This window comes from Bos indicus, chromosome X (assembly GCF_029378745.1).
Source record: "Bos indicus isolate NIAB-ARS_2022 breed Sahiwal x Tharparkar chromosome X, NIAB-ARS_B.indTharparkar_mat_pri_1.0, whole genome shotgun sequence".
In the NCBI taxonomy this organism is placed as follows: Eukaryota; Metazoa; Chordata; class Mammalia; order Artiodactyla; family Bovidae; genus Bos; species Bos indicus.
Genome location: NC_091789.1, coordinates 3,747,774 through 3,759,505, shown reverse-complemented (window position 1 = coordinate 3,759,505; position 11,732 = coordinate 3,747,774). Strand labels below are relative to the sequence as shown.

General features: G+C 47.0%; 1 protein-coding gene across 1 annotated transcript; it reads right to left on the bottom strand.

The window, feature by feature from the left end:
• Positions 1-7,381: 7,381 nt before the first annotated feature.
• Positions 7,382-10,148, bottom strand: SLC25A5 (solute carrier family 25 member 5). Its single transcript, XM_070785308.1, has 4 exons — positions 9,948-10,148; positions 8,500-8,986; positions 8,182-8,322; positions 7,382-7,792 (listed from the first exon to the last, which is right to left on the bottom strand). Exons 1-4 carry the CDS (start codon positions 10,056-10,058, stop codon positions 7,635-7,637), a joined length of 897 nt encoding a protein of 298 aa, XP_070641409.1. The 5' UTR covers positions 10,059-10,148; the 3' UTR covers positions 7,382-7,634.
• Positions 10,149-11,732: the final 1,584 nt, after the last annotated feature.

Sequence of the window (11,732 nt, the reverse complement as noted above, 5' to 3'; positions counted from 1 at the left end):
TTGGACAGGCTCACCTTAAAGTTCTCTTTGAAAGTCAAGGACAGCTCAGAGTGCGTTACCTCACCTCTTAAAGCCTCAGTTTCATCAGCTGTAAAATGGAGCTTATAATAATACGTACCTCTCAGGACTATTGAGAGAATCAGGAGAGTTAATCCAGGCAAAGTGAATAGCACAACATTAGCATATAGGAGGTCAAAATAATTAGTCATGATCGTGATTCTGTGGTTTTAGAGAAATCATAGTATTTGGTTCTTTGATTGTTTAATCAGCAGAAGCAGGCTTAACAATCCAATTTGTCTAGCTCTAGAAATTCTGAAAAGAGTCACAGCACTTGGTAGAAGATTTAAGAAATGATATTGCAGCTGATACTGTTAAAACACACACACACACACACAAACACATACGTGTGTGTATAACTGAATCACTTTACTGTACATGTGAAACTAACACAACATGGTAAATCAGCTATATTTCAACAAAAAAAAAATTTTAATGGGGACTTTCCTGGTTATCCAGTGGTTAAGAATCCATCTGCCAATGCAGGGAACACAGGTTTGATCCGTGGTCGGGGAAGATCCTACATGCTGTGGGGCAACAAAGCCTGTGTGCCCCAACTACTGAAACCAGTGCACCCTAGAACCCATGCTCCACAACGAGAAAAGCCATCACAATGAGAAGCCTGTGCACTGCAACCAGAGAGTAGCCCCTGCATGCCGCAACTAGAGAAAGTCCATGCACAGCAACAGAGATCCAGCCAAAAACAAGTAAATAAATGAAAGTGATATTGTAACCCAAACAAGAAAAGTTGATCTCCAATTTTCCTGGTAGACAGACTGAGGGACTAATCCATGATGAGCTCTGATGTGACCTAACAGAGACAGGGAAGCAGGGAGCTGAAGTGGGATTACAATTTCAGTAACCAAACTCCCAGCTTTCTATCCTAACTGGCAAGCAGCACGCTTTTACCCAGAAGTCCAAGCCCCCAGCCTCCGACCTTCACTTCTAGGGTCAGCCCACTACAAGGCTCAGTTTTTATTTAATAAAGGGACTCAAGTCCTGAACTGAATTGCAAAAGTGAAAGGAGATCTTTTGCTTCCAAAGGTCTCAGTGTGGCCTCTCCCCAGCAGCTTCTTTCCCTAGGGAGTCACATCATAGACTTGGGTAATCAGGCAGGGACCTTGTGGATTCCTCGAAATACTGTAAGAACAAAGGGAACCCTGGTGATCACATAGTGCTCCTGGGCCAGCAGGGCAGTGGGGGTCTGGGTGTGAGGCAGGATGGATTTTTTTGGCCTCTGCTCCCTTAAATAACCAGAATTGTAAAATAAGTGCTCTAACTTGAGAGTTCAGGATTACCACCATAGCCACACACTCCTATTCAGTGCATTCCAAGTGTTTTTTTTTTTTTCTTTCGTTACAACCTTTTCTTTCTTTGTGTGTGGGTGTGTGTGTGTGTGTGTGTGTGTGTGAGAGAGAGAGAGAGAGAGATTCACTTTCTATGGGACATGTGGCATTTTCGTGACTGTTTTAGAAATCTGTAGGTCAGGGATAAGTCCATTACATCAGTCTCCCATGGATGAAACAAAACTCATTTAAGGCATCCAATAAAACAGTAACAGTCGTTGTTGTTTAGTTGCTAAGGTGTGTCCGACTGTTTGTGACCCCATGGACTGTAGCCCACCAGGCTTCTCTGTCCATGGGATTTCTCAGGGAAGAATACTGGAGTGAGTTGCCATTTCCTTCTCCAGGGGATCTACCCAGAGATCAAACCCATGTCTTCTGCATTGGCAGGCAGATTCTTTACCACTGAGCTACCAGGGAAGCCCAGTAACAGTCAGCAAAATTGTGTAAAGCAGGTGTCCACATTGTTCTAAGCACTTTACACATATTAACCCTGTTAATTTTCATGGGGTAGTGTTGTTATCTGTGTATGATAGGTGGGGAAACTGAGGCAGAAAGCAGTTAGGTGAAAATTGGAGAGCTGTCAAGTGAGAAAGTTTGGTCTTTGAAAATGAGGCCTCAGCAGAAACTAACACAACATGTTAAAGCAACAGTGTGTGTTGTGTGTGTGTTAGTTGCTTAGCTGTGTCTGACTCTTTGCGACCCCACGGAGTGTAGCTCTCCAGGCTCCTCTGTCCATGGAATTCTCCAGGCAAGAATACTGGGGTGGGTTGCCATTTCCTTCTCCAGGGGATCTTCCCCACCCAGGAATCGAACTTGGGTCTCCCGCATTGCAGGCAGATTTTTTATCATCTGAGCCACCGAGGAAGCCCTCAAAGCAACTATACTTGAATTAAAAAAAAAAAAAGAAAAGAAAAGAAAAAAAGAAAACGAGACCTCCAGTCCAGAAGAGTCTTATGAGCAAGTCCTGGGCAAGAAGATGGGGAGCAGTGAGGAGACCAGGTGACAAGGAAGTCCCAGGCCTGGGTAATGCCTCTGCCTTCATGTACAGGGCTGCCTCCAAATTCCTTCATCTATTCCAGCTCCACCAGCAGGCTTAGATGCAGGTTTTGTGGGGATATCAGTTTATATAATTATATTATTTGGGTACTCCCTTTTAAAAAACACAAATATATCTTTTGAACATTTTACAAAACCCAATGACCAAATGAATATATTGCTGTGGCACCTCTCAGGGCTGGGAAGGGGCCCATGCAATGGGTGGCTTCAAGGCTGAAGCATCGTTAGGTTCTTGGCACGTCTCTCTCCATCAGGAGAGAGTACATTTGCTCCTCACCCAGCAGGGCATTGGAAACTCATTTAGACAGAAGCGTTTCCCTTTGCACTCCTAAACACGAAGCCCTAGGAAGCTGATCTGTCAATAGCGGTCTAGCAAAGACTTTGCCCTGGTTATGTGTTAATGGCCACAACCATCTCCATTGTGGGAGTGAAAACATTAGAGAGGGTGAAACGTGTCTTGTGATTAGATCCCAGAAGTTCCCTTAAATCTCAACAGTGTTAAATTTCCTCCCCTCATTACAAAAGTCACCCAAGGAGATGAAATCCCAGGATGGGGACCTCTCTTCAACTGACAGTCATGGATTATTTAGCCTGTAACTCAGTTGTGTCTCTGAAGAGGGTATAGTGAAAATACTGCCCAATCTGTCAGTTGAACGTTGTTTATATTTGTTGCCGGGATACCAAAGGCTCTTTTAAGCCTTTGGCTAAGAAGAATACCATGCATCTGAACTTGTGCACCTGCATTTAAACCAAATAAATGGCTGAAATGATGGGAAAGCTCCTCCAAAAATTTTGAGTAGAACACAAGGTACTTTTTTGTGTCCAGAAATTGTAGCATCCCGTATTTGTTGTTCAAATATATGGCCATTCGCATACCAAAGTGCATATTACAGATAATAAGATGAGGCTTTGAAAAGATGGATATTAACTATTTTGAGGTAAATCAAACCTCCTTTGACCCAAACTCCAAGCTGTAATTTTGTTGCTCAGCTTCTTGGTCTCAAAATTAATGTAAATCTTTACATTTGTAATTTTACTTGCCAACACCAACCCACCCACACAGTCTGCAAATGACTGTTCTGAGTCAGAGACTATTCACTTTCAACTGTGTTAAATAGTTTAAAATGTTCTCGGGGAGGATTAAATCACCTAATCCCAGTCCTTTCACTGATTCTGCTTTATGTAAAAATGATGGAGCCAGAGAACATCTCAACTGGAAGGAACTTTAAAGGAGAAATTAAGGTTCTGATGTGAAAAGTGACTTGCCCCCAGGTCACTCAGCAACCAAAGCTAAAACCGCAAAGGAAAATACTGGCTTCCTTTTAAGGTTTTAATAAAGAATCACATTTAGAAATCCTTGCTCAGAATCCAGAAACTACCCGTTCCCCACCCTCCTGCCTCTGACAGCATCTGTAAGTCCTGGTCCCCAGAGTCTGACACTGGTCTAAAAGAATCATGCCATTTTGAATCCAAGCCGTCAGAATAGGATTCAGATAAAAAACAAATCAGCTACTCTCACAACAATAAGCATTACAAATTTTTTTTTGTTTGAATAGACAAGAAACTGTTCATAATGGTTACTTTTGAAGACGGGGGTTAGGGATGGGACAGAGGAAATGCTTACTTTTCATTTTATATCTTTAATGTTCAACTTTGAGGACCATGTACAGATACTAACTGTGTTAAAAACCCCCAATACAAATTAGAAATACTATGCTTACAAACCTCCTAGGAAAAAGGAAATGTACCACAGGAACATGGACCCGTGAAAATCTAGCAGCCGGCACGGTAGTACTTTAAAATTTTTTTGTACCTTAGTATCTGTAATGGCAGAGGAGGCTGAAAGGGTTCCCCCTGGGGTCTGAGGGCAGTGCCAGAACTCTTTCTACAGCTTTAAAATGCATTCAAATTGTGCAATAGACTCACTAACATATCCACATCTCTTTTAATACAAAATAATGGCTTAAATGACTTACCATCCACAACTGCCCCTGTGGGAAGACACCCCTGGTTTCTTTATCCAGCGGTGGTGGTCGGAGCACCCGGAGCACTGCCTCCAGTGACTGAGCCGAGTGGCCCCTGGAATGGAGAGCGAGGCTGTGTGCAAGCTGACCTGTATACTGGCTCTCTCACCTGGAATTGGGCTTCACAGATTCTGTTAGGCTTTGAATAGTAACAAAACAATGGCATAAATTAGGGGGTTGCTAAGATTGTGTACTATCAATGTTCGCATGAGCATAATGGACATAATGAATTCTATAGCACTATCCTGCACAGCTTGGAGAGATTAAAACCACTTTGTCTTTAAATTAAATTTCAGAAATCATTGAACAACAAGAATAGAAAGAGGGAAAAAAAAAAAAAACACACCTCATCTATGTCAGCCACCCAATTGTAGGAAGCACCACTTCTTTCTTTCTGATCATTAACGCTTGGTCCTAGGTTTATTTTAATAGCTGCCAGCTCAGTGAGTCCACATCTATTGTAATAACCATAAAGGGGGCTTGGGTTCTCTTGTATTATGGTTTGCAGCCCTAAGTGAAGAGCCTCTTATCCCCTTTCAGGATCAAATTCTCTGAAAAAAGACCCAATCTGAAGTTTATTTTACATAAATCCTACACAAAATAGTATATCTAGGCTGTTACAGAGAAAAGAGAAGTGAGTTTGAGTTCATTCTTAAGTAGTTCTCTGCTTAGGCAGATCTTCATTCCACAAAATGGATGTCTAATTAGGAAAAACTCACATCAGAGAGCTTGCTAGATGCCGGGCACTACACTGATTGCTTTACATGCTTTATGTTACTTAACTCTCACTCCCTAGACCCCAAGGAAATATGGCTAGCACTGTTATATCCCCATTTTACAGATGAGGAAACTGAGACCCAGGATAAGTGACTTGCCCAAGGCCATACAGTTAAGTAAGCAGCAGAGCTGGGATTCAAATCCAGGTACTTCTGATTTTGGAGCCCCTGAAATCTTAACTGTCTCTTAATAATTATCATAGTTACCACTTACAACGTTATGTATGTTCTATGGTAGATGTGATGGTAGTGTTAATCAGTCGTATACAACTCTTTGTGACCCCATGGACTGTAGCCCGCCAGGCTCCTCAGTCCATGGAATTCTCCAGGCAAGAATACTGGAGTGGGTTGCCATTTCCTTCTCCAGGGAATCTTCCTGACCCAGGGAACGAAATGGAATCTCCTTCTTTAATCCTTGAAACAACTCTCAAAGGCAGGCATTATCAATATCCTCATTTTATAGATGAGGAAAACTGAGGCTTGAAATTAACTTCCCCAACAGCACAGTTGTGGCAGAATCCAGGCTTGATACCAGTAGTTTTGTGGATTTTTTTTTTTTTAAGCAACTTTAGTAAGATACTTTTTATTGTCAGTATCACTGAAGGTCAGGGATAAATCCATTATATAAAAACATTGTGTATATTTAAGGTATATAACTTGACATGTGTACCTGTGTTGACTCAGGTGCTTGGCCAGGTGGCACGTAACAACAAGCACTAGGAACCTGTGGGCAGTAACGCCTGCCGTGCAGACCCTATCTACGAGTGGCAGGTAAACATGCTAGTGTATGTCGCCTTCCTCAGGAACTTTCACCTGTGCAGGTGGATTACCTATCATTTTCTACTTTGAATGTTGTGGTTTGCCGGCCATGGTGCTTCCTACAAACCTCATGTTCCAGGTAAAATCCCTGGATTTCTGAGGCTACAAGAGCTGCAGAAATTGCAAACACATTCTCATGTGGATCCCAAGGAAGGACTTTTCCAAAAGAAACATGCATCCTCCATTAACTGGCCTGATTAAAATGCCAACCAAAATGTAGATGTGGTTTCCTTTTTGAAAAGTGAGATTTGAGTTCTTGGCAGCTCTCTCCATAATCTTTAACAGTACTGCCATCTCAGCACTGCCTAACTATGCCAGTTCTAATCCTCTGCTTTGAACAGGATTAGATTGACTTGAGACAGGTGAAGATGGAGGAGGGAAGGCAATTGGACAAAAATTGCTGTTACCACCTTATGGGCTTCCCTGGTGGCTGACAGTAAAGAATCCACCTGCAATACAGGTCTGGGTTTGATCCCTGGGTCAGGAAGATCCCCTGAAGGGAATGGCTACCCACTCCAGTATTCTTGCCTGGAGAATTCCATGGACAGAGGAGCCTGGTGGGCTACAGTCCATGTGGTCATAGAGTTGGACATGACTGAGGGACTAACACTGCTGCTGCTGCTGCTAAGTCACTTCAATGGTGTCCGACTCTGTGTGACCCCAGAGACGGCAGCCCACCAGGCTCCCCCGTCCCTGGGATTCTCCAGGCAAGAACACTGGAGTGGGTTGCCGTTTCCTTCTCCAATGCAGAAAAGTGAAAAGTTAAAGTGAGATCGCTCAGTCGTGTCTGACTCTTAGCGACCCCATGGACTGCAGCCCACCAGGGTCCTCCGCCCCTGGGATTTTCCAGGCAAGAGTACTGGAGTGGGGTGCCATCGCCTTCTCCAGGGACTAACACTAGCACCACTTTATAACACTTTTGTTTAAATGAGATAAAACTCATGGAAGAATGAATTTCATCATGAAATGAGATGAAATTCAAGTGTAAAATTCAGCTAGTATTTCTTCATTAATAAGCACAAGATAGGAAAGGTGGGTCCAGAGTGCTTTTTAGAGAAAGCTCATCAGCTGTGACTGTCCACAGGCAATGGACCAACAGTTTTCGGTTGCTCTGGGTCTGCAACGTCGATGGGTCACACAGACAAGCTATTCTTTGCTAAGTGGATGGCTGAAGATTGGTTTTAGAAAAAAGCTCATCACCTCAGGATATACTGCAGCATTTATTAAACAGGTAGCATTTACTCAAATGTAGCCCTTACTAAATTATCTAATGTACTTTTAAATGAAAATAAACCACAAACAAAACTATTCCAGGTATTTTTTATTTCTTCAAATTTGTTATTTGCCAGGAGTGACTGAAATAAAAAAATTGGGTCCCATCGTCATCATGGAAATGGCTTTAAGAGAAAACTGGTCATGTGAATATTATTGCTTCCCATTTTCAACCAGTAAATAGTTGCCATTGATAAATAGACAGTTAACAGTCTGTCAGGAATGCTCAAGATATGTTATATAATACAACATGCCTAGTCACAGGAGAAAAACTAGGAAATAACTTAGGTGAACTTCTTGATTTCATCATACAGGACAAGCACAAACGCCCCGCCCATGCCTCTGAGAACATTGGACCACGCGCCTTTGAAAAAGGCTTTGGCTCCTTCGTCACGAGCAATCTTCCTCCAGCAGTCAAGCGTGCCTGTGTACATGATATCAGCTGCAAAGGACAAAGACAAAGGGTTGGTGACCCGAGGCTGAGGTGAAAAGTCCTTAAGTTTAACTAGACTAATCCAGAGCCCCACCTCTAAGAGCTATCGTCAGTTTTTCAAAATCCAACATTTACACATTAGTGTGGCCAATACTGCAATCTTAACATGGTGACTCAAGGACAACAGGGAGGTGCAGACAACCTACTGGCCTTAACCTCTAACACCAGGCAAGCCCCCTTAGGCACAGGCACCAAAGGGCCCGCTGAAAGGAGTCTGTGCAGTGGCCACAGACCCATCAACCCCACCTGGGATCTCAACAGACTGCCATTTTTAAAGGCAGGCATGGGTGCCCATGTGCCATGCCCACATCTGTATCTTCTGCTCCAGTGGAACTTACTTCCTTTGCGCCCTGACTGCATCATCATGCGGCGACGCACAGTGTCAAATGGATAGGAAGTCAACCCAGCAACTGCCGTGACTGATTGTGCGATCATCCAGCTGATGAAGATATGAGTGTTCTTGGGATCTGGAAGCATTCCTGAGAATAGGAGAGAGACACTTTCACCAGTAAGCAGACTCTTCCTCACTTGTTTTGCACATCCCCACCCCCAACATCTCTGCACACAAAGGGCTGTACGGGGTGACCCTGGCTGCCTTCAGACAACCCTTTAAACATTCTCACATGGACAGTTCTGAAGCCCACGGGCAAACTTACCCTTGGCAGTGTCATAGATACCGAAGTAGGCAGCTCGGTAGATGATAATACCCTGCACAGACACGTTAAAGCCTTGGTACAGGCCTCTAATCCCGTCAGATTTGTAGATCTTAACCAGACAGTCGCCGAGGCCTCTGAATTCCCTTTCAGCTCCAGCTTTGCCCACGTCGGCTGCTAGACGGGTACGCGCAAAGTCGAGAGGGTACACGAAACACAGGGAAGTGGCCCCGGCGGCACCACCTGATGCCAGATTCCCTGCAAAGTAGCGCCAAAACTGGGTCCTCTTGTCCACACCACCCAGGAAGATCTGCTTGTATTTATCTTTGAAGGCAAAGTTGAGAGCCTGGGTGGGGAAGTATCTGATCACATTGGCCAGGTTACCACGCCAGAAGGACAGGACTCCCTGCTCCTTGGGGATACGAACCACGCAGTCTATGATGCCCTTGTACTGCTTATCTGCAGTGATTTGCTTGCTGGCATGCTGCACCTGACAGAAAGATGATAATCACGAGAAGTGAAGAGAAGACAGCATCTCAACGGACACCCTTAAAGGTTAGTTGGCTCCCGCCTGCCTCAAGTCTGGTCTTCTGGGTCCCACAGGTGGGACCCTCCTAACCTTCTGCCACCATCACAGCTAGAAGCATTAAACCTCCACCCCTTTGGGTGAGGAGGTACCACCCTCAAGCGGAGCCGTGACCTTTAGACCTGGGAGAAAGGTCATTATCTCAGACCCTGGTTCAGAGACATGAGGGCGAGTCCCACGTCAGGCGCGGTCACCCTGGTGACTGTGGTCCTCGCCTAAGGTCCCTGGGAGCAGCTTCCCTCCCGCTCGGGTGCCCCGCTCCTGGAGGTGACCCGAGGGCCACCACCCGTCAGCCTGTGCGGGCGCGCCCTCTAGAGCCGGAGTAGCAGAGCGCGCCACCAGGCCGCGGGAACGCGCCAGCGGCTGCGCGGGGGCAGAAGCACAAGGGACACGCGCTTCCCGGCACCGGTTTCCGGCCCGGCCGGTCTGAGCGCGGCTGCCGGCTGCGAGGCCGCTCCACCGGCCGCGTGGCCTCCCCCAGGCTGTTATCTCCTTGCCACGACCCTGACGTGCTCGGTACGGGCAGGTGTCCCCCTTTTCAGCGCCTTCGCCCTTGACCCCAAGGCCCGGGAGTCAGTCACTCCCGGGCTGCCCCATCCGAGTTCGCTGGCTCTGGGATGCCCAGGCCCTGGTCTTCCTCCGCCCACCCTCCGCCCCCGACCCTTTCCGAGATCCTGAACTTCAGATCACTAAAACACCTCTCTCAAGTCTGGCTTTTGGTCCTACCCCGCGGCCCCCCCTGCTCCCACGCTGCCACTTCCCTGGGCAGATCACGAGGGCTGGTTCCCCCCAGGCCTTGGACCACCGCTTCCCGCGCGGCCCCTCCCCCCACTTCCTGGTCAGGCTCTCGGATCCCGAGACGTACCTGCAGCAGCAGCTTCACCCGCTCGATGGGCGCGACTGCGGTCTTGGAGATGGCCGCTGCCACTCCACCTGCCAGGAAGTCCTTGGCGAAGGACACGGCGGCATCTGTCATCTTGGAAGGAAAGAGTAAGCGGACGACTAAAAGATCGGCGAGGAACCGGCTTGGACTCCGGGGCTCTGGGGCGGAGCGAAGCAAATGGCTGATTTATATAGGGGGAGCCGGCGCCCGGGCGGCCGGCGTCGGGGGCGGGCGCTGAGCCTCTGCGCGCGGGGCGGCGGGGCCGCTGAGTGGCTGAGCGCGCAGAGGGAGGAGCCGAGGAGTGCGGCAGGGGCCGCCCTCCGCGCTGCCAGGGCTCGCCCGTAGCACCTGACCCGGCCCGAGTAGGCGGCGGCCCCAGAGTACCTGACCAGGACGCGGGACCCCAGGGGAGGCCCCGGGGCGCGGAGGGGAGAGGTCACGGTGTGCCTGGACCTGGGTGAGGCGCGGTATTTAAGGGGACCCCAAAGAACCAACAAACAACACCCCCCCCTACCCAAATTTGGTTGTCAAGAGAAATAATATTGAATGCAATATTTTAAAAACTCATATAGATAAACTGTGGCGCGCTGGTTGGTCGCCTGTTTTTGTAAATCAAGTTTATTTGGAGCCCCAGGGCTAGGGTGAGGGTGAGGCAAGTGAGGCAGAGCCCTACCAGTGCAAGAAGGGAGCCTGTCTTTATTCAGAAATTTGAAATGTTGTTCATCAAGGATTTTTGCATTCCTTTAGATTTTTTAAATGGTGCATTAAAAAGAATAATTCATTTTGATTCCTGAGTTGTTTGGTGTCCGCTAACATTTGGCGCCCGGGCAAGTGCCTCACTCTCCTCACCCTACGTCTGGCCCTGGCCTGGAACTTTGCCAGTGTTCTGTTCAGTTCAGTCACTCAGTCATGTCCGACTCTTTGCAACCCCATGAACCGCAGCATGCCAGGCCTCCCTGTCCATCACCAACTTCCGGAGTCCACCCAAACTCATGTCCATCGAGTCGGTGATGCCATCCAACCATCTCATCCTCTGTCGTCCCCTTCTCCTGCCCTCAATCTTTCCAAGCATCAGGGTCTTTTCCAATGAGGCAACTCTTCGCATGAGGTGGCCAAAGTATTGGAGTTTCAGCTTCAACATCAGTCCTTCCAATGACACCCAGGACTGATCTCCTTTAGGATGAACTGATTGGATCTCCTTGCAGTCCAAGGAACTCTCAAGAGTCTTCTCCAGCACCACAGTTCAAGAGCATCAATTCTTCAGTGCTCAGCTTTCTTTATAGTCCAACTCTCACATCCATACATGACCACTGGAAAAACCATAGCCTTGACTAGACGGACCTTTGTTGGCAAAGTGATGTCTCTGCTTTTTAATATGCTTTCTAAGTTGGTCATAACTTTCCTTCCAAGTAGTAAGCGTCTTTTAATTTCATGGCTGCAATCACCATCTGCAGTGATTTTGGAGCCCAGAAAAATAAAATCAGCCACTGTTTCCACTGTTTCCCCATCTATTTGCCATGAAGTGATGGGACCGCTGGTGAAGCCAGAGGAAATTGGAGGAGCAGCAGAGCTGGGACACTGTCCGCGTGCCCCAGACCCCTGTTTGCAAAAGCAGTTTAGCAAAGATCTTGCTGGGAATTGGCAGAGGAACGTTCAAAAGGACTGGGCTGGAGGGTTTTATTTGAGCCAGAAGCCAAAGCATAGAGGGTATATCGTTAAGGTTAAGAGGTTGTGTGAACTAGATTGGTATTTGGGTCTCTGGGCCCA

Excerpts from the sequence above, each read along its gene's own strand:
- SLC25A5 (XM_070785308.1), bottom strand. The coding sequence starts at position 10,058 with ATGACAGATGCCGCCGTGTCCTTCGCCAAGGACTTCCTGGCAGGTGGA. Across the intron at positions 8,987-9,947 it reads GGGTGAAGCTGCTGCTGCAG|GTGCAGCATGCCAGCAAGCA; the intron begins GTACGTCTCGGG and ends TCTTTCTGTCAG. Across the intron at positions 7,793-8,181 it reads GCAGTCAGGGCGCAAAGGAA|CTGATATCATGTACACAGGC; the intron begins GTAAGTTCCACT and ends TGTCCTTTGCAG.